Source organism: Oncorhynchus kisutch, linkage group LG6 (assembly GCF_002021735.2).
Source record: "Oncorhynchus kisutch isolate 150728-3 linkage group LG6, Okis_V2, whole genome shotgun sequence".
Taxonomy (NCBI): Eukaryota; Metazoa; Chordata; class Actinopteri; order Salmoniformes; family Salmonidae; genus Oncorhynchus; species Oncorhynchus kisutch.
Window position 1 is genome coordinate 26788865 of NC_034179.2, and position 19622 is coordinate 26808486.

Sequence of the window (19622 nt, forward strand, 5' to 3'; positions counted from 1 at the left end):
TGGGAGCAATAGTAATCGTGTTCAATGTATGATTTTGATTAATGCACATTTTGTGTATGTGTGTATATCGATGTGCCAATAACAATTTGCTTGATCATAGCAGCTTTCTGTATCATATTTATTCTGGACCGTATCCATATTTTCAATGAACTAGCAACTTCTTTAAGAAACAATGGGGAAAAAGTACAAAACACTCAAATAATTTGTTACATACAGTGGAGACCATACAGAATTCCTGCTATTGTGGAGAAAATAGACCAAGAGTTATCAACTCTGACAAAGGAATCCACCAAGTCTGTCAAAACCAGTGCCTGTTCAAACTGTACATTTGTAAGAGGTGGAAAATAAATTAAATGAGTCAGCCATACTTTTGAGAAGAGCAAATTGGCTTTCACAAACAGTTCTTTAACAAAAAGCAAAACAAGATGAAAAGTGGTAGCTACATATCATACCTACATAGCAAACTATTATTCAGTTTCACAATGAACATTGATCAGAGGAAACATCTTTCAATATTGGAGTTTCTTGTGATGCACATCTTCTAGGTATAAGCACATGAGCTAACATAACCAATCAGATGAAGTATGGATGACAAAATTCAATCAATTTGTTGTACCTGTAGAGTGTTACTACCACCTTCCTAGGGCATTTCACAAGTCAACAGTTTAAGTGTCGCTGGATACTCTGTATTACTCTGTTTGGGAGCAGCTGTTAGACAATATCATCAAATTCACTTACTAATCTTCTTAAGCACAGCACGGCGCTGTCTCGACAGAGACTGGGCCTTGTTGTCAATGCTTAGTTGTGTATTTGCATAGAGCCTACAGATCATATTAATGGCTGCCACTAAATAATGTTCCTCTGATATGGCCACAATGAAAACTGTGCTATGCGGCATCAGAAGAAAAAGAGACCATAAACAGACACTTATGAACAGTTTCTGTCTGGGATTGTATAAACCTCCCTTTTCTTCAAGGCCATCTTTCCATATATACTGGCAACTTGTTCAAATGTATTTAAGAGGGAATAAGAGCAGATGAATACTGCAGACCAGGTTGGCACTGTTGCTGTGTTTGATGGTTGTCAGCCCATGTTTTTACGGTTCCCATAGCCTCTCTGATGTGTATCCTTCCAGTTGTCCCAGTCTCTAGCTTTCTGCAAGGCCTCCTCGTCATCATTTTCAACCCGCTTCTCTTTCTCTTCTTGATCTCGTTCTTCTGCATCAACGTCCTCTGAATGGGGGACAAATTGTATTTGGTGAATGAGAAAAGGTGTAAAAAAAACATGGATCATGACCGTTTGATTTTTCCCCAAAACAATATGTACATACGGTTAACTGTAAATAGAAAATAATTCTGAACATCTCTTTTAACCCTACCAGTGCTGCGAGGGATCCCCTGGTCCGGCAGGGCATTTTTCTTCCTGTGCTGCTCATACCAGTCATCCACAGACATAGTAGGCAGGCTGGGATAGCCAGCCCCAAACACTCTGAAATGAAAGATTACACATTTATTATACATTATTCAACTATTTACTTCATGTCATATAATAAGCAAGTATCTATGTAATTTAATTTTCATAAGGGAGGTTGGACAGAGTACTTATTTTGTGAGTAGGAAAACAAAAAAAACATTTTACATAAAAATGTGCAGAATGAGAAATAAATAAGTTTGAGCAGGTGCTTACCTGGCCTGAACAGCATCTTTGGTGAGAATGAAGGGTTTCATGGGAGGCCTTTTAGATTGTGATGGCTCTGCTGAACTCTGCACATGGAAAATATAAAGAGCATCAGAAAATCACCCTTTCAATTAGTCATTGGTGAATAAGATTAGTTACATCTTCAAATCCATGTACCTGTTTTAGAACATCCATCCTGGTCAAAATCTCAATTTCCTGATCAATGCTCTCAATCTCCTCCAGGGATACAACAATCCATTTCCTCAAGTTGAGGAGGTAGAAGTCTCTAACTATCTCGTCATCTGCCTGCCCACTGTCCACTGCTGCCTTGATCTCTGATAGCTTGGCCTCTGTGTTCTTCCTCTGGGTGTATCTGCAGAGTATAGCACAATAAATAAGAGTCATCAGACCAATGTGGGTGCAGATGAATTGCCATTATAAAATAAACAAGAGAGCTGTTTAAGTTGTTAAATAGCTGAGGGATATAACATATTTTAAGAGGCTCGTGACAGGTACTAGACCTTAAAGCATAGGCCTAAATATTACTTTAGTGCTGGATCAAAACAATGCGTGTTCCGATTGTCAAAATTATTGTAATTGAAAAGCAGATGTTTCTGATACCTTTCTATCTTTGCCGCTCTTACTGTCGCCATTGCAATCAAGTCCGGAGGTTTGGGGGGCCCATTTGCAGATTCTTCTTCCAGTGTGCCAGCAGAGTTTAAATTGGTTTTGGGTAGTTCAAACTTTGATATGTTATACTCCTTACATCTTTTCAAGAAGTCCAAAAAGTAACATCTTGCTATCTGAACTTGCTCTAGTCGTTTTGGCAGGTTCACTTGCTTCATAGTAAGAGCCCCCAGGAGGACTGGCAACATCAGATACTTCAGATCTGTTGTTGCTACCTCCTCCAATTCTTCATTTCGGCTAAAAAAACAAACATGAAGAATGAACAAGAATGAACATGCAGCATCACTTTCATTTGCATTGACTTAGCGAACGTTAGCTAGCTAACTAGATTGTTTACGACTTATCCTAGCCAATCAAAAGTATCTAGCTGGCAAAACTGTCAAGCAACTCTGTTCGTTATTTAGTTAGCTATACTCTTTGATATATAATCATGCCCAATACATGATAGTAACTAGCTACCTGAGTATCTGGCTAGTCATCAAAGCTTGAGTAGATAGCGATCTATAGTTAGCTAGGTGCTAGCTAACGTTAGCTACCTGAACAAGTCGAGCTGGGCAACCATCCGCGTTGCCTCTTCCAGTTGCGTTATCCCACGCTTGATTTTAACCTGGATATGGGTAGCTGCGATGGGATCGTTTGTGGTGTCCACCTCCTCATATAGTTTCCATCCCCGATCTAATAAATCAGATAGTTTAGGCGGTTCTTCTGCCTGACTTGGTGACAAGCTAGTGCTTTCAGCGGCTGCCATTTTTTTCTTTTTTCTATGTAATGACTACTATCGGCTTCCGTATTCATTCTACGCTCACTTCCTTTATGACAAGATTCAAATGGTTTCCACTAGTTAGCACAGCCACGAAGTCAGAATTGTTGCAAAAATCATTATTGTGGTTAGGGCAATGCTAGGGTTTCACTCTCGCCAAAATAAGCCCAATGCGTTTCAATTGGCTATTTTGGGACCTAAACTTGTCGCCTGCCTTCCAGCATTTGGGACGACTCCCATTGTTAGGGCGGAGACATGAACATATAATCAATTATATAAACATCTCTGTATAGCGGAAGTATGTTGCAAATACTGCGTCCAAAAGAACACCGTTTTTTTTACTGCAGTAACTTTGCAGTGTAACCACAGTTAACTGCTGTTATTCTGCAATTACTGCGTCAATAAACACAGTCGAATGCAATTACTGCAGTTTCAAAACTGCAATCTGCTTTTGTAAGGGCGGCCACTGAGCCGCCTGACACTAAAACCTGCCTATCATTAAATGTATTATTCTGTACGTAAATTGTGCAACCCAAATTTAGTATGATCACAGATCAGATATTTAACTGGATGTATAAATGTGAAGCATCCGGTTGGCGTTTCCACTCACTACCAAATATGGTGATGAGAGGAAGCCCAGTGGCCGAGTTTTCTCATCGACGAAACATTTGATCTCCCTACAGTTTTCTGTTTCCAAAACTAAAACAAAAAGAGTGCTCTGCTTTTTGTAGACTTTACCCTTTGCCAAAGTTTTAGAAAATTGCGTTGTTTAGAAGGAGAGCAAGGGAGTTATTGCACATGCGCACTTCAAAGTATGCGTTCCCTATCGAAAAATGCAAATAAATGCTAGAACCGCCAAAAGCATCTCACTCAGTGATGCCAATTTAGCAATTTTGTTGTTAGATTTAGCAACTTTTCAGACTACCCTGGTAACTTTTTTTTCAAACAGAACCTAGAAACACATTTAGCTACTTTTAAAAATGTATTTGTAACTTTTTGCAACTTTTGAAAAGTGATGAATATAGTTGGTCACGATTGTTTGATCTTGAACAGAACTTACAACATCAATCAACATGTCACAATCAACATTTTACAGGAAAGAGTGGGAGTCTGTACCTGAACAAATGTCAAATCATATTTTTGCCGAGATGGCCAGTCAATTTGAGTAACGTTATTGTGGATTCTACGTAATGACGCAGTTTTACGTTGTCACGCAATGACATCACAACGTCATTAACAACTTTTAGCAACAAATCAACCTGCCTCTAGCAATTTACCCTGAAAATTAGTTGGCAACACTGATCTCACTAGCTCGTGCTTGGCTCTGCCTACCTCCTTGCTTGTTCTGCCCACCACAATTCATTTGCTCTGTTAGACCAGAGCCTGTAGTTTCCATCTTGGGTTAGTTATACAAATCTTTGGTATGATGCTGCGTTCAAATGCTAGTCAGAACTAGGAAACTCAGAAATGTCCAACTTGCTAACTGATAGAATACGGCACGTGTATAACTACAACCAGTTAGTAAGTCAGACATTTCAGAGTTTCCTAGCTAGTTCTGACTAGCACGTGAACATGGCATGATATGATACCTTACGTTTGCCAAAACTTGGCCACGCCTAGCTACCTTTTGCCATTTCCTTAGTTGTTTTTGGGCGCGTAATCAATAATAACGCGGAATGACAATACTAGCAAAGAGAATTTAAAACTGATATTAGCAGGTAAGACATAAAATATATACAAAAGTATGTGGACACCCCTTCAAATGAGTGGATTCAGCTATTTCAGCCACACCTGTTGCTACCGGTGTATAAAATCGAGCACACAGCCATGCAATCTCCATAGACAAACCTTGGCAGTAGAATGGCCTTACTGAAGAGCTCAGTGACTTTGAACGTTGCACCGTCAAAGGATGCCACCTTTCCAACAAGTCAGTTTGTCACTTTTCTGCCCTGCTAGAGCTGCCCCAGTGAAGTGCTGTTATTGTGAAGTGGAAACGTCTAGGAGCAACAACAGTGGTAGGCCACACAAGCTCACAGAACGGGACCGAGTGCTGAAGCGCGTAGTGCGTAAAAAAAAACGTCTGTCTTCGGTTGAAACACTCACTACGGAGTTCCAAACTGCCTCTGGAAGCAACTTCAGCACAAGAGCTGTTCGCAGGGAGCTCCATAAAATGGGTTTTCATGGCCGAGCAGCCACACACAAGCCTAAGATCACCATGCACAATGCCAAGCGTCCGGTAGAGTAATGCAAAGCTCGCCGCCATTGGACTCTGGAGCAGTGGAAACGCGTTCTCTGGAGTGATGAATCACACTTTGCCATCTGGCAGTCCAACGGACTAATTTGTGTTTGGCAGAGGCCAGGACAATGCTACCTGCCCGAATGCATTGTGTCAAATGTAACGTTTGGTGGATGAGAAATCTTTACAGCATACAATGACATTCTAGACAATTTTGTGCTTCAAACTTTCTGCCAACAGTTTGGGGAATGCTCTTTCCTGTTTCAGCATGACAATGCCCCTGTGCACAAAGCGAGGTCCATACAGAAATGGCTTGTTGAAGTCGGTGTGGAAGAACTTGACTGGCCTGCACAGAGCTCTGACCTCAACCCCATCAAACACCGTTGGGATGAATTGGAACAATGACTGCGAGCCAGGCCTAATCGCCCAACATCAGTGCCTAACCTCACTAATGCTCTTGTGGATGCATGGAACCAAATCCCTGCAGAAATGTTCCAACATCTAATGAAAAGCTTTCCCAGAATAGTGCAGGCTGTTATAGCAGCAAATGGGGGACCAACTCCATAATAATGTCCATGATTCTGAAATGAGATGTTCGAAGAGCAGGTGTCCGCATACTTCTGTTCATGTAGCGTATTTTGCATGATGCTTCCTTGACTACTGACGTTACACAAAATTCAAAGCAAGTGAGGCACATTTCAGGCTATGACCAAATTAAATGTTTTTGCTTATCGTTTCTATCTATGTGCTTTTACGATAAAAAAATTAACATGAAGGCTATGAGGATTATATGTTTATATATGCATCGTAACAAGAAATAGATGACAATGGTGGTCCTGTCAACTTGTATTTTTTTCCCTACCACTGACTTATTGGTGGCGTGTCTGCTAAAACAGTTGTCTTATGATTCAATGGTGGTGACTTCTAATCCCATTCGGGCAGATATCTATTTTTATAAATTCTTTATTTACAATATTTATTCCGTGCCCACACACGTCTAATTTGGAAGTGAAAGCATACCTACCTATCTTGATTATTGTCCAGTTATATGGTCAAGTGCTGCAAAGAAGGACTTAGTTAAGCTGCAGCTGGCCCAAACAGTGGCACATTTTGCTCTTCATCGTAATCAGAGTGCTAACATCAGTACTATGCATCCCAGTCTTTCTTGGCTAAGAGACTGCCTCGCTTCTTGTTTTTATAAGAAACATTAACGTGTTGGAAATTCCAAATTGTTTGCATAGTCAACTTACACGCATCAGTGACACACACACTTACTCCAACAGACATTCCACCAGGGGTCTTTTCACAGGTTGAGAACAAATGAAAGGAAATGTACAATACTATACTGGGACATGATTGCATGGAACTACCGTCCATCTCATTCAGCAAATCTGATTCCAAAAAGAAATAAAGCAACACCTCATGGCCTCTTCCCCATGTGACCTACTTTTTGTGTGTATGAATTGACATGTATGTGCACACACACACTACATGTTAATGTTTTTAAATTTGTAAAGTTGTAAAGTAATGTATTTTTCATTATGTGTCGGACCCCGGGAGACTAGCTATTGGCGTCGTCTAAGGGGGAATTCTAGTAAGTCAAATCAATTAGAGCAATGAGAAAAATTCTGGATGTGGTTGAGTTTTACTCACAGAGTAAAAATGACACAATCACACTAAACTCTGGATATTAACACCAACACTGGGGTTCTTGTAAAAAAATCTTTAACTAAGCAAGTCAATTAAGAGCAAATTCTTATTTACAATGACAGTCTACTGGAGATTATCTGCCTTGTTCAGGGGAAGAATGACAGATTTTCACCTTGTCAGCTCGGGGATACAATCCAGCAACCTTTTGGTTACTGGCCCAATGCTTTAACCACTAGGCTACCTGCCACCCCACTGAGTATTACAGTTTTTTCAATCGCTTTGGTGCCATTTCACAAGTATGTGGTGAATTTAGTACAAAACTCGAAACAGGTAACACCTGTAATACAGCAAGTCTTACGTTCAAAACCTTTTATTGGGCATTAATTTTGTTTGGAGACATCTTTCACCAAACAACCTGTTACGAACCCCTTTGGTCCTGCAGTCTAGGGGGGATGGAAACGAGACCCGTAACATATCTCATGCAAATCATAACAGTGAAAAGGAACAGTGAGAACTAAAATAAATCCAGACAACTTCAACCTACCGCCAAACACTTCAGGTTTATTTTAAACACACGGTAATGGGGTGTGGGAAAAAAGGGTCTGAGCTGGACCCAAGGAAAGAAATAATAAATATCCAAAAACCCCTAAACTAGTCTAGCCTGCTCAACGAACAGCTCGCTAACTAGCCAATAAAATAGTGGGTGGTCCACCCAGTTCTAACTAGGGTACTGAGACAGTCTTCCTACGGGTAATGTATGCCCATGGGCAACTTGGCTTTGTACCCCCTTTTCCCACCAATAAACAAACAGTCATACACCACAACACATACTCACAGGACAAAGGACAAAGTGAGATGCAGGCACCAAAAACAAAAGAGAGATGTATCAATCCAGAGAGAGAGAGAGAGAGAGAGAGATGTATCAATCCAAAGAGAGAGAGAGAGAGATGTATCAATCCAGAGAGAGAGAGAGAGAGAGAGAGAGAGAGAGAGAGAGGTATCAATCCAGAGAGAGAGAGAGAGAGAGATGTATCAATCCAGAGAGAGAGAGAGAGAGAGATGTATCAATCCAGAGAGAGAGAGAGAGAGATGTATCAATCCAGAAGGAGAGAGAGAGATGTTATCAATCCAGAAGAAGAGAGAGCAGATGATGTATCATTCCAGCCGATGAGAGAGAGAGAGAGAGAGACAGTATCAAATCCAGAGAGGAGAGAGAGGAGAGAGAGAGAGATTTATCAATCCAGAGAGAGAAGAGAGAGAGAATGTATCATCCAGAATAGAGAGAGAGAGAGAGAGTATTGTATCAATCCCAGAGAGAGAGAGAGAGATGTATCAATCCAGAGAGAGAGAAGAGAGAGATGTATCAAGCCAAGGAGAGAGAGAGATGTATCAATCAGAAAGAGAGAGAGAGAGATGTTCAATCCGAGAGAGAGAGAGAGTATTGGATCAATCCAGAGAGAAGAGATGAGAGAGAGAGGATGTATCAATCCAGAGAAGGAGAGAGAAGAGATGTTATCAATCCAGAGAGAGAGAGAAGAGATAGAGTAGATAGAGAGATGTAATCAATCCAGAGAGAAGAGAAGAGAGAGAGAGATGTATCAATCCGGAGAGAGAGAGAGACAGAGAGAGAGAAGATGTAATCACTCAGAGAGAGAGAGAGAGAGGAGATGTATCAATCCAGAGAGAGAGAAGAGAGATGAGAGAGAGAAGAGAATGTATCAATCCAGATAGAGAAGAGAGAGAGAGATGTATCAAGTCCAGAGAGAGAGAGAGAGAGAGAGAGCGCGAGAGATGTATCAATCCAGAGAGAGAGAGAGAGAGAGAGATGTATCAATCCAGAGAGAGAGAAGAGAGAGAGATGTATCATCCAGAGAGAGAGAGAGAAGAGAGAGAGAGAGAGAGAGATGTATCATCCAGAGAGAGAGAGAGGGGGGGAGAGAGAGCTGTATCAATCCAGAGAGAGAGAGAGAGAGAGAGATGTATCAATCCAGAGAGAGAGAGAGGAGAGAGAGAGAGTATCAATCCAGAGAGAGAGAGAGGAGAGAGATGTATCCATCCAGAGAGAGGAGAGAGAGAGAGAGATATGTATCAATCCAGAGAGAGAGAGAGAGAGGAGAGATGAGGAGAGATGTATCAATCCAGAGAGAGAGAGAGAGAGAGAGAGAGGAGATGATCATCCAGAGAGAGAGAGAGAGAGAGGTATCAATCCAGAGAGAGAGAGATGTATCAATCCAGAGAGAGAGAGAGAGAGATGTATCAATCCAGAGAGAGAGAGAGAGAGATGTATCAATCCAGAGAGAGAGAGAGATGTATCAATCCAGAGAGAGAGAGAGATGTATCAATCCAGAGAGAGAGAGAGATGTATCAATCCAGAGAGAGAGAGAGATATGTATCAATCCAGAGAGAGAGAGAGATGTATCAATCCAGAGAGAGAGAGAGATGTATCAATCCAGAGAGAGAGAGAGAGATGTATCAATCCAGAGAGAGAGATGTATCAATCCAGAGAGAGAAATGTATCAATCCAGAGAGAGAGATGTATCAATCCAGAGAGAGATGTATCAATCCAGAGAGAGAGAGAGATGTATCTCGAGAGAGAATGTTTGGGAAAACAACTGACTGGGTTTTTAAACTAAGGAAACGGGGATGTGATTGGGTAAGGGAAAAAGGAGCAGGTGTGTCTTCTGATTGGCGACTGATGACTGCCACCTGTGACTAGGGCAGAAGGAGAGAAAGCAAATAAACACAGGATACCTGTATCTGTAAGACTCCCACCCTTAAAAGAGCAACCCTATAAGGATTGCGACCAAAGTATTTACAACGAATCCCAACAAGATTAACAAGCAAAGTCAACCTTACGAAACATACAAAAATAATTTTTAAACACGAGACAAAGCATCTGCCAATACATTTTCAGAACCCTCTTTGTGGCGGATCTCCAAATTATAATTTTGCACAATTATGCGTTGTGCACAATTTTGCACAACGCATAAGGCGCTGGTTCTGGTTGTACATACGGTGGAGAAACACTAAGGGTTATGGTCAGTGTATACTATCACTGGTAGGGTACTGGAACCAATATATACTTCAAAGTATTGCCGATCTAACAACAAAGCTAGAGCTTCTTGTTCGATGGTTGCATAGTTAGCCTGACATTTGTTACACTTTCGAAAAAAATAACAAACAGGATGATCCAGTCCACTCTTGTCCTGCTGCAGTAGAACAGCACCAGCACCTCTGGCACTAGCATCTACCTCAAGTTTAAACGGTCATTCAAAATCCGGAGCAGCAAGTACAGGGATATTACATAAGAGGACCACTCAAACGATAGTTGGACTGAGCAAATCGGTCAATGGAGCAACTACCGCAGATACATTTTTACAGAAACTACTGTAGTAGCCAACCATCCCTAAAAAGCGGCGTAGCTCTCGTCTGGTGGTAGGTGCGGGGAATGCAGTTATAGCCAAGACCTTGGCATCAACAGGGCGCACCTGTCCATGGCCATCCTCTTTGCCGAGATAGGTAACAGTGGTCTTCCCAAACTCGCACTTTGCCAAGTGCAGGGTTAGAGAAGCAGCTGCCAAACGTTCACATACTACCCTTAGAGAGTCAACATGATCTGACCACTCAGACGAATAAATCACTAGGTCATCAAGGTATGCACTACAATCGGGAACGCCAGCTAATACGGAGTTAACCAGTCGTTGCAAAGGGGCTGGTGCATTCCACATCCCAAAAGCCATGACAGAGTATTGTAGGAAGTTGTCTGGGGTAACAAAGGCAGAAATCTCAGAAGCACGTGAGGTTAACGGAACCTGCCAGTAACCTTTTAAAAGATCTAACTTAGTTACATACTTAGCAGCATCAACAGTGTCGATACTGTTGTCCTGTCTGGGTAACGGGAACGAATCTGGCATTGTGACAGAATTTACCTTTCGATAATCCGTACATAGCCTGGATGTACCATCAGGTTTAGGAACCAGAATGCAAGGAGAACTCCAAGGGCTTGAACTTGGCGTAGCCAGGTCATTCTCCAACAAATATCTTACCTCATCCCTCTATCTTCCTCTTAGAAGCGTTGACACGATATGGTTGTTGCTTGATAGTGGCAGCATTTCCAACATTAATGTCATGTTCCAACACGTTTGTGCGAGTAGGAACGTCATTAAAGAGACATGGAAAACTGTGTAGAAGCCTCACAATATCGTCGGCCTGTCCATCCGTTAAATGGAGAGACAGCAGCATTTCTGAGTTGGGCAATCTAACACACTGCTGCTGAGTATTGCGCAACTCTAATCCATCTCCATCAACATCATTAATATGACAGCCCACTATCATAGCAGCAGAAGCAGAGGAGACAGTAGTACCTGCCGCTGTTTTTGAACTATCTAACTGGGTGATGGGTCAGGTCTGGTATGCTTTCAACATGTTAATGTGGCAAAAACTAGATTGGTGTTTTTTATCAGGAGTTTGAAGCACAATCAGTTTCACTTAATTTCTTTTCAATTAAATAAGGACAAGAGAAAGGAGCTGACAGTGAAGATCCTGGAACAGGTAATAACACCAGCACTTGGTCACGCGGCTGTAGTGGATTAGAAACAGCCTGTTTATCATAGTGTCTTTTCATACTTCTCTGCGAGGAAGACAGAGCTTCCTTTGCGAGAGCACAGGCTTGGTGTAGGCGCTCACGAAAGCGACTAACGTAGTCCAACACATTCTCATCTCCCACACACACACAACTCTTGGGACAAAAAAACTGTTCTTTAAGGACTTTCATTGGTCCTCTCACTGTGTGACCAAACACGAATTCAGTCGGACTGAACCCTAGGGACCCCTGTACAGTTTTACGAGCAGCAAACAAAACTAGAGGAACTCCCTCATCCCAATCTTTCTCAGATTCCAAACAATATTTACGTAGCATAGACTTCAGTGTCTGATGCCAACGTTCAAGCGCACCCTGAGACTCTGGTTGATATGCGCTTGCCACACGGTGCGTAATTGACAAGGACTTTAACACCTGCTTGAAGAGCTTTGATAGGAAATTGGTACCCTAATCAGTGTGTACCACCTTAGGTAACCTGAATGTCATGAGAATTTAATTAAGGCTTTACTCACTACCGGAGCTGTAGTCCTTCGCAGAGGAATGGCCTCGGGGTATCTTGTTGCCATACACACAACCATTAACAGAAACTGGTTACCCGATTTTGTCTTCGGTAATGGTCCAACACAAGCTCATTGGAGAGAGAGTGGTCACTTTTATCCAATACGGGTACCACCTTTCCTCCGGCAATATCGTTACCCATTATAAAGGTCACACTTTTTACTGGCAACATAGGACATACCCCCACTCTGAATATTCCACTGATTAACTCAGAGTGTACATTCACAAAGTTCAATGGCACTGGGACAAAACCCATTTCAATACCCTGTACTAACACACTGGAACCACAGTGGGTATTGTCGGAGAAGGGTAACACATCAGACAATATAAACGACTGCGCCGCACCAGTATCGCTAAGGATTTTAACCGGACTCTGTAATGCTTAGTGGATCAAAACGGGGCCATGTGGCTGGAGCTTTAGCCTCTCCCTCGTTCTACAAGGGTAGTAGGCTCAGGCAGCTGTAACACAAGCACTTGCTCTTCCAACAAAACATTTAACACCAGTTGCTAACCTCTGCTTTAACTAAACTCTGCGGAATAGATACAGAATAATGGTCGGCCAAGGTCAGTAAATCAACTCTACCACATTTGTCAAAACCCTCCCACGTAGGGTTATCCAAAAAGGATTTCAAATCAAAAGTAGCCATTTTCAACTACCACTAAAACACAAGAGCCAACAAATTTCAAACACGAATGCTACATCAGCTATTCCCAGCTGTGACGCTCAACACTGAACTAGACCACCACAATAATTTGCACGAGCGGCATGGGTATCTGTAAAGCCAGATCCCGGATGAGCCCCCAGTTCTGTTACGAACCCCTTTGGCCCTGCAGTCTAGGGGGGATGGAAACGAGACCCGTAACATATCTCATGCAAATCATAACAGTGAAAAGGAACAGTGAGAACTAAAATAAATCCAGACAACTTCAACCTACCGCCAAACACTTCAGGTTTATTTTAAACACACGGTAATGGGGTGTGGGGAAAAGGGGCTGAGCTGGACCCAAGGATAGAAATAATACATATCCAAAAACCCCTAAGCTAGTGTAGCCGCTTCACGAACAGCTAGATAACTAGCCAATAAAATACAGTGGGTGGTCCGCCCAGTTCTAACTTGGGGTCTTCCTACGGGTAATGTATGCCCATGGGCGACTTGGCTTTGTACCCCCTTTTCCCACCAACAAACAAACAGTCATACACCACAACACATACTCACAGGATAACAGACAAAGTGAAATGTAGGCACAGAGAGAGAGAGAGAAGTATATGGCACTAGTGACACTGGAGTTGTGGGTTCAATTCCCACTGTGGTAACATATGAAAATGTATCGACTTACTTTGGATAAAAGTGTCTGCTACATAAATGGTATATGTTACTGTGCTGACAAATGACATTTTAGTAAAGTAGTGTGAAACCCCCCATCAAAAAGACAGCAGCAAATTCATTTTGGATACATGTTTACTGTAGGGATACATTTGTTACATACAGTACATCTCTGATCTTGTCAATATCAGAACTTACTTTGGCGTAAAATCATAATAGTACATTTAAGCAATAAGGTCCTAGGGACTCTTCTTACGCACGGCACAACGAGGGGTTCCTAGATATGGCCCTTAGCCATGGTATATTGGCAATGTACCACAAACACCCGAGGTGCCTTATTGATATTATAAACTGGTTACCAACGTAATTAGAGTAGTAAAAATACATGTTTTGTCATACCAGTGACATGGTCTGATAAACCACGGCTTCCAGTCATTCACCATTCAGGGCTCAAACCACTCAGCTGATGATGTCTGATATACCAAGGCTATCAGCCAATCAGCATTCAGGGCTCGAATCACTCGATTTATAATACAGTATATATCATACTTCATATGTTTATACTTTACAAACATACATTTTCATTACAGTTTATTTCAATCACTATGGTGCAATTTTCACAACAAGTACGTGTTACATTTTCAAAACTCTAAGCACAAAAATCAAAATAGATAATCAAAATGGCTCATGTTTCAAAACTCTTAGCACATTTTCAATTGACTGAGTACAACAAACAAATTCACAAAGTTAGTTGTTCACTGCACCAAATCACTCTTTCAATTTGGATACATATTCAATCTAAGTATCTGCTTTTCAAAATGCAATATTCACTTTACTTTTGATATGATCTTCTTGTCATTTGTAAAAAATACAATTAACTATCATTTATTTAAACTGCTCCAAATGGATAACTACTGAACCAAAACTATGTAGTGCCTCGTTAACTTATAGGTTTGATAATTTCCGAACAACGTAAAATTCAATATTTTAACTACATAAATATATACATTTAACATCCATTTATGTTGGAAGGTAAAACCAAATCATATATGGATGTGGCTGTAAATACTACATCATCATTTTCCATCAGCCAGTGTGCTTCGATAGGACAAAGATGAAAGAGACTCTATGTGCTATATTTTGGAATTGTAGTGTCGTGTACAATGCACTGCTGAAATACCTGGGTTGTATTTAAGCAATTAGGCCCGGGGGGGTGTGGTATATGGCCGATATGCCACGGCTAAGGGCTGGACGTAATGCAGAGTGCCTGGACACAGCCCTAGGCCGTGGTATATTGGCCATGTACCACAAACCCCTGAGGTGCCTTATGCTATTATAAACTGACTATACTGACTTAATTAGAGCAGTAAAAATACACGTTTTGTCATACACGTGATATACGGTCTGATACAGCCAATCAGCATTCAGGACTCGAACCACCCAGTTTATAAATAACAATATATTCCACTTATTATCTGAATTTCAAGTGAGACAGGCGATACTTTAGAAAAGGTGATTTTGTACGATGTTGGATGGGCAGAAATGGAAAACAACACTGTGCCACATTTTTACAGTTGCCAACTGTTTTACAATACACCTATTTCTGATGATTTCTCCTACATATGTACTGTAAAAGGATAATGAAACTGTAAGACTGACATACAGTGCATTCGGATCAATTGAATTTACCACAGGTGGACTCCAATCAAGTTGTAGAAACATCTCAAGGATGATCAATGGATCAATTTTGAGTTTCATAGCCAAGGGTCTAATATTTATAATATTTATTTAAATAAGGTATTTCTGTCTTTAAAAACCTGTTTTCACTTTGTCATTATGGGGTATTGCATGTAGTTTGGTGATCATTTAAATTAAAATTTTATTGAAACAATTTTCGAATAAGGCTGTAACGTAACAAAAAGTGTAAAAAGGGGAGGGGTCTGAATACTTTCCGAACGCACTGTATTTCTCAACATGCTCACAACCTGCCATTAGATACAAATTAAAGAAAATTGTGCATGTCAAGTTATAGTCAAATACCGTATGGAAAATAATATTTAGCATATACTATTCTTTCAATTCACCACTTAAAACAGTTGATATTTGTATCTTGTATTTTTTGCTATTGAATTAAATGGTAGTTTTAGCCCTAGAGTTGATATAATAATAAAAAATCCCCATCAAAATCCGTCAGTTTACAGTTGTTAAATCGCTTTTTAATTTTTTTAAATTTTCACATGTGGTACAATTTCACAACTCAAAACAGATTATCAAAATGCTGTTTTTTCAAAACTTTAAGGCACATTTTCAATTGACTAAGTACTACACACAAAATCACACAGTAACTTTTTCACAAAACCTAATCAGTGAAATACCTTTCATATAAAGTAATTGCCTTCCACAATGACAAGGTAAAAATCTGTTGTTCTGCATCTGAACAAGGCAGTTAACCCACTGTTTCTAGGCTGTCATTGAAATTTGTTCTTAACTGACTTGACTAGTTACAAATGAAACCACATTTGGTCACCATATACTGTAAAAGGGTGTCTGTGAACTCTTGCAATTAATTTCAACATGGAGAAAGAAATCAAAGAGCTTGTAGACAAGGGGCCTGTCAGAGAGGGAGGCAGATGGCAAGGAACTGTTGTGTCTGATGAGGTACTGGCAATTGTTGTTGACCATGTGGTTAACAAAGGCCTTACCATGGCAGAGTAGTTCACTCCAATCTGAAAATATCAACTGAAAAAATAATTTACCAAAATATATTTTAGAGGGTGATGCTGCTGTGAACTATACAGTGGTGCTAAATCTTGGTGGGCCAAACATTTTTTTTTAGATGCATGCCAGCAAAGACACTACACAACATAACAAAACACAATACTAAAAAATACATTAATTGCACTATAACGGTGACAAACGGTGCTGTAAGAATATTTCAAAGATAAATACACAACACAGAGGACGTGAGGTCAAGAGTACTAAAAGTCAATAGAGTACTAACGGTCAATAGGGAATTATCAATCAAAATATTTGGTTTTCAGTTCAACATCTGTTAGGAATGTCAGTCCTGAACTCATAGCTACGTGTGGCATGTTCTCATTGGTCCAACCTGAAATAGGATACTTGTTATTTAGCCATTGTCCCAATTATTCTAATTGGTCAACCACAGGCTAGGGCTGGGTTATAAACTACATCCTGTCCCTTTTTCACTGGAGAGAATCACTGAAGACAGGGGAGCATGAACATCTACCATCTACCTACCTCAGCCTCCAGTATTTATGCTGCAGTAGTTTATGTGTCGGGGGGCTGGGGTCAGTTTGTTATATCTGGAGTACTTCTCCTGTCCTATTCGGTGTCCTGTGTGAATCTAAGTGTGCGTTCTCTAATTCTCTCCTTCTCTCTTTCTTTCTCTCTCTCGGAGGACCTGAGCCCTAGGACCATGCCCCAGGACTACCTGACATGATGACTCCTTGCTGTCCCCAGTCCACCTGGCCATGCTGCTGTTCCAGTTTCAACTGACCTGAGCCCTAGGACCATGCCCCAGGACTACCTGACATGATGACTCCTTGCTGGCCCCAGTCTACCTGGCCATGCTGCTGCTCCAGTTTCAACTTCCACCTGACTGTGCTGCTGCTCTAGTTTCAACTGTTCTGCCTTATTATTATTCGACCATGCTGGTCATTTATGAACATTGAACATCTTGACCATGTTCTGTTATAATCTCCACCCGGCACAGCCAGAAGAGGACTGGCCACCCCACATAGCCTGGTTCCTCTCTAGGTTTCTTCCTAGGTATTGGCCTTTCTAGGGAGTTTTTCCTAGCCACCGTGCTTCTACACCTGCATTGCTTGCTGTTTGGGGTTTTAGGCTGGGTTTCTGTACAGCACTTTGAGATATCAGCTGATGTACGAAGGGCTATATAAATACATTTGATTTGATTTGATTTGATGATTTGTCCTCTTTGAATAAACCAATTTTCCTTCCCCTGATTTGCTTTGGGGTCTGTGTTATTGAAGAGTAACATCAACTGCTGACAGTGCCCACAAAGTGTTAGGGCCTACATAGAGCTGTCCCAACAGCAGATATTTATTTTCAGCACCATGGAGGGAATCCTTACCACTGCTACACCTGGCTATCAGGAGAGCCTTGTTTGGCAGCGAAACTGTTCATTCAGCCTAATTTACTGCCTTTAAAAACATAGCTGATATGGATGACTTGCTTAAACAAAGGTGGTTTTTCACTGACAATTGAGATGTACAAACTATGGCATAAGGGAACGATGAGTGGATAAGAGACAGTCGTAGTCAATATAACTATCTGTTCAGCACTTCTTAATTGTACAGTGACAGAATTCAGAACATGGGCCGTTCCCTCAGTATTCTCCCTGTACACCAACTCAGAACAGTAGAATAAATAAAGGGGGCATATAATCAGACAATGCAAACTCTTACAATATTCAATGATGAGATTTCTCTAAAACAGGCTTTAGGCTAGATGTGCACCACCAAGTCAGAACAGTAGGCTAGGTTATGAGGGGGAAAGGGACCAAATTATTGGGGTGATCACATGGGCTACTAACAGCTTACTACACAACATACACTTAGTATTACTTTCTTAGCTACAGTATACATATCTCCCTGGCATTTTTTGACTCCTTGTTGTGCTGTGCTCACTTGAACAATTTTGTGATCAAACTTTGTCCTCACAGCCTAGCATTCTCTGGATATATGGTGCTTTCAAGACAACTGGTAACTCGTAAAAGAACAAGGTCAAATCATGACGTCGGTGATCTTCAGGTTGGAGCTCTAGAATGAGCCCCGAGTTCATTACTTGGAATTCCAAGTTGGATGACCGTTCAAAACGTATTTTCCCAGTCGGAGCTAGTTTTTTTTCTAGAGTTCCCAGTTGTCTTGAATTCACAGAAGTCTGAGATTACCCAGTTCCAAGTATCCAGTTGTTTTGAATGTATCCAGCATGCAGAAGTCATGCTGGATAGACAGCATGGCCAATATATTCAACCTTTCTTGGCCCATGTGAATGTTCATCCTTTTAAGCTTGGAAAAGAGACCCTTAAACCCAAACTTGGACCACACTCCCTCTCCACCAAATAGCAGGCAGGGGAAGCAAATTAGTGATTGCTTTGCAACGCTTGCAGTTAGCCATTGATTCCTTCCAAACCACTCATTGTTTAATTTCCAACCATTTATCTATAATTTTTCTTCATATGATAGGGATTGAAATTAATTTGCAGGTAGTTTGTTGATGTGATTCATGATGATGTTCGCTTGTTTGACTTGCTAGCTAAGATTTTAAAAGTTTGAAGTTGACATGATCAGTCCAATTTAAGCTATGGTAGATATAACATGATTTGACGTCATTGTATCTGTGGACAGTGACCTTGAGCCTTCTTGGATGGGCACTTCTAATGTAAATCTATGGCAGCACCCAAGGAGGCTTGAACCTTCTAGCTATCCATGTAGATTATGCGGTGAGGTAGTGTCCCCATGAGTGACAGAATAATAAGCCTATCACGGCGCAACTAGAGAGGATTACCAACCCCTATGCTCTGTATTTTCCTCTGGGTGCCCCTCTACCACAAAGCACTGAGCTAAGCTGAAACATCTGCATTTTGGAGCTGCCTTACTCAAGAAAACTTTTGCTCTGAATGTCGGGTTGCCACTGCAAGTATCTTTGTTGATGAAGCGGCTTCTATCTGTCTGAAACTCGGCGCCGTCCAAGTGCCTGGACAACGTGCAGCTATCTCTGAAGATAGTGTGGTAGGATGTAGGCCATTACTTGGATCCTACAACACTGCACACCTCATTGTGTTTCTTAATGAAATTGAGTTGGCCTGTTGAGGATTTTTTTTCAGCATGCTGGTGGAAGGTGTACAATCGCCATCCCCATGAGCGTGCCACCTTCCTTCTGGCCATGGATGAGGCATGCGACAACATCAATGCAGACCAATGTCAAGCTTGGATTCGCCATGCGGAAGGTTTTTCCCGTGGTGCATGAACAATGAGGACATTCACTGTGATGTGGATGAGAATTGATGGGTGAATGCTCAAGACAGGCTGGATGCAAACCTGTGCTAAATGTTATGTTTTATTTTCATTCATTTATTTTCTT

The 19622-nt window shown here is 41.2% G+C and overlaps 1 protein-coding gene across 1 annotated transcript; it reads right to left on the reverse strand.

Moving 5' to 3' along the window:
- Positions 1-100: 100 nt before the first annotated feature.
- Positions 101-3363, reverse strand: igbp1 (immunoglobulin (CD79A) binding protein 1). Its single transcript, XM_020485227.2, has 6 exons — positions 2901-3363; positions 2299-2601; positions 1855-2050; positions 1687-1763; positions 1379-1488; positions 101-1232 (listed from the first exon to the last, which is right to left on the reverse strand). Exons 1-6 carry the CDS (start codon positions 3110-3112, stop codon positions 1084-1086), a joined length of 1047 nt encoding a protein of 348 aa, XP_020340816.1. The 5' UTR covers positions 3113-3363; the 3' UTR covers positions 101-1083.
- Between the last annotated feature and the right edge of the window lie 16259 nt (positions 3364-19622).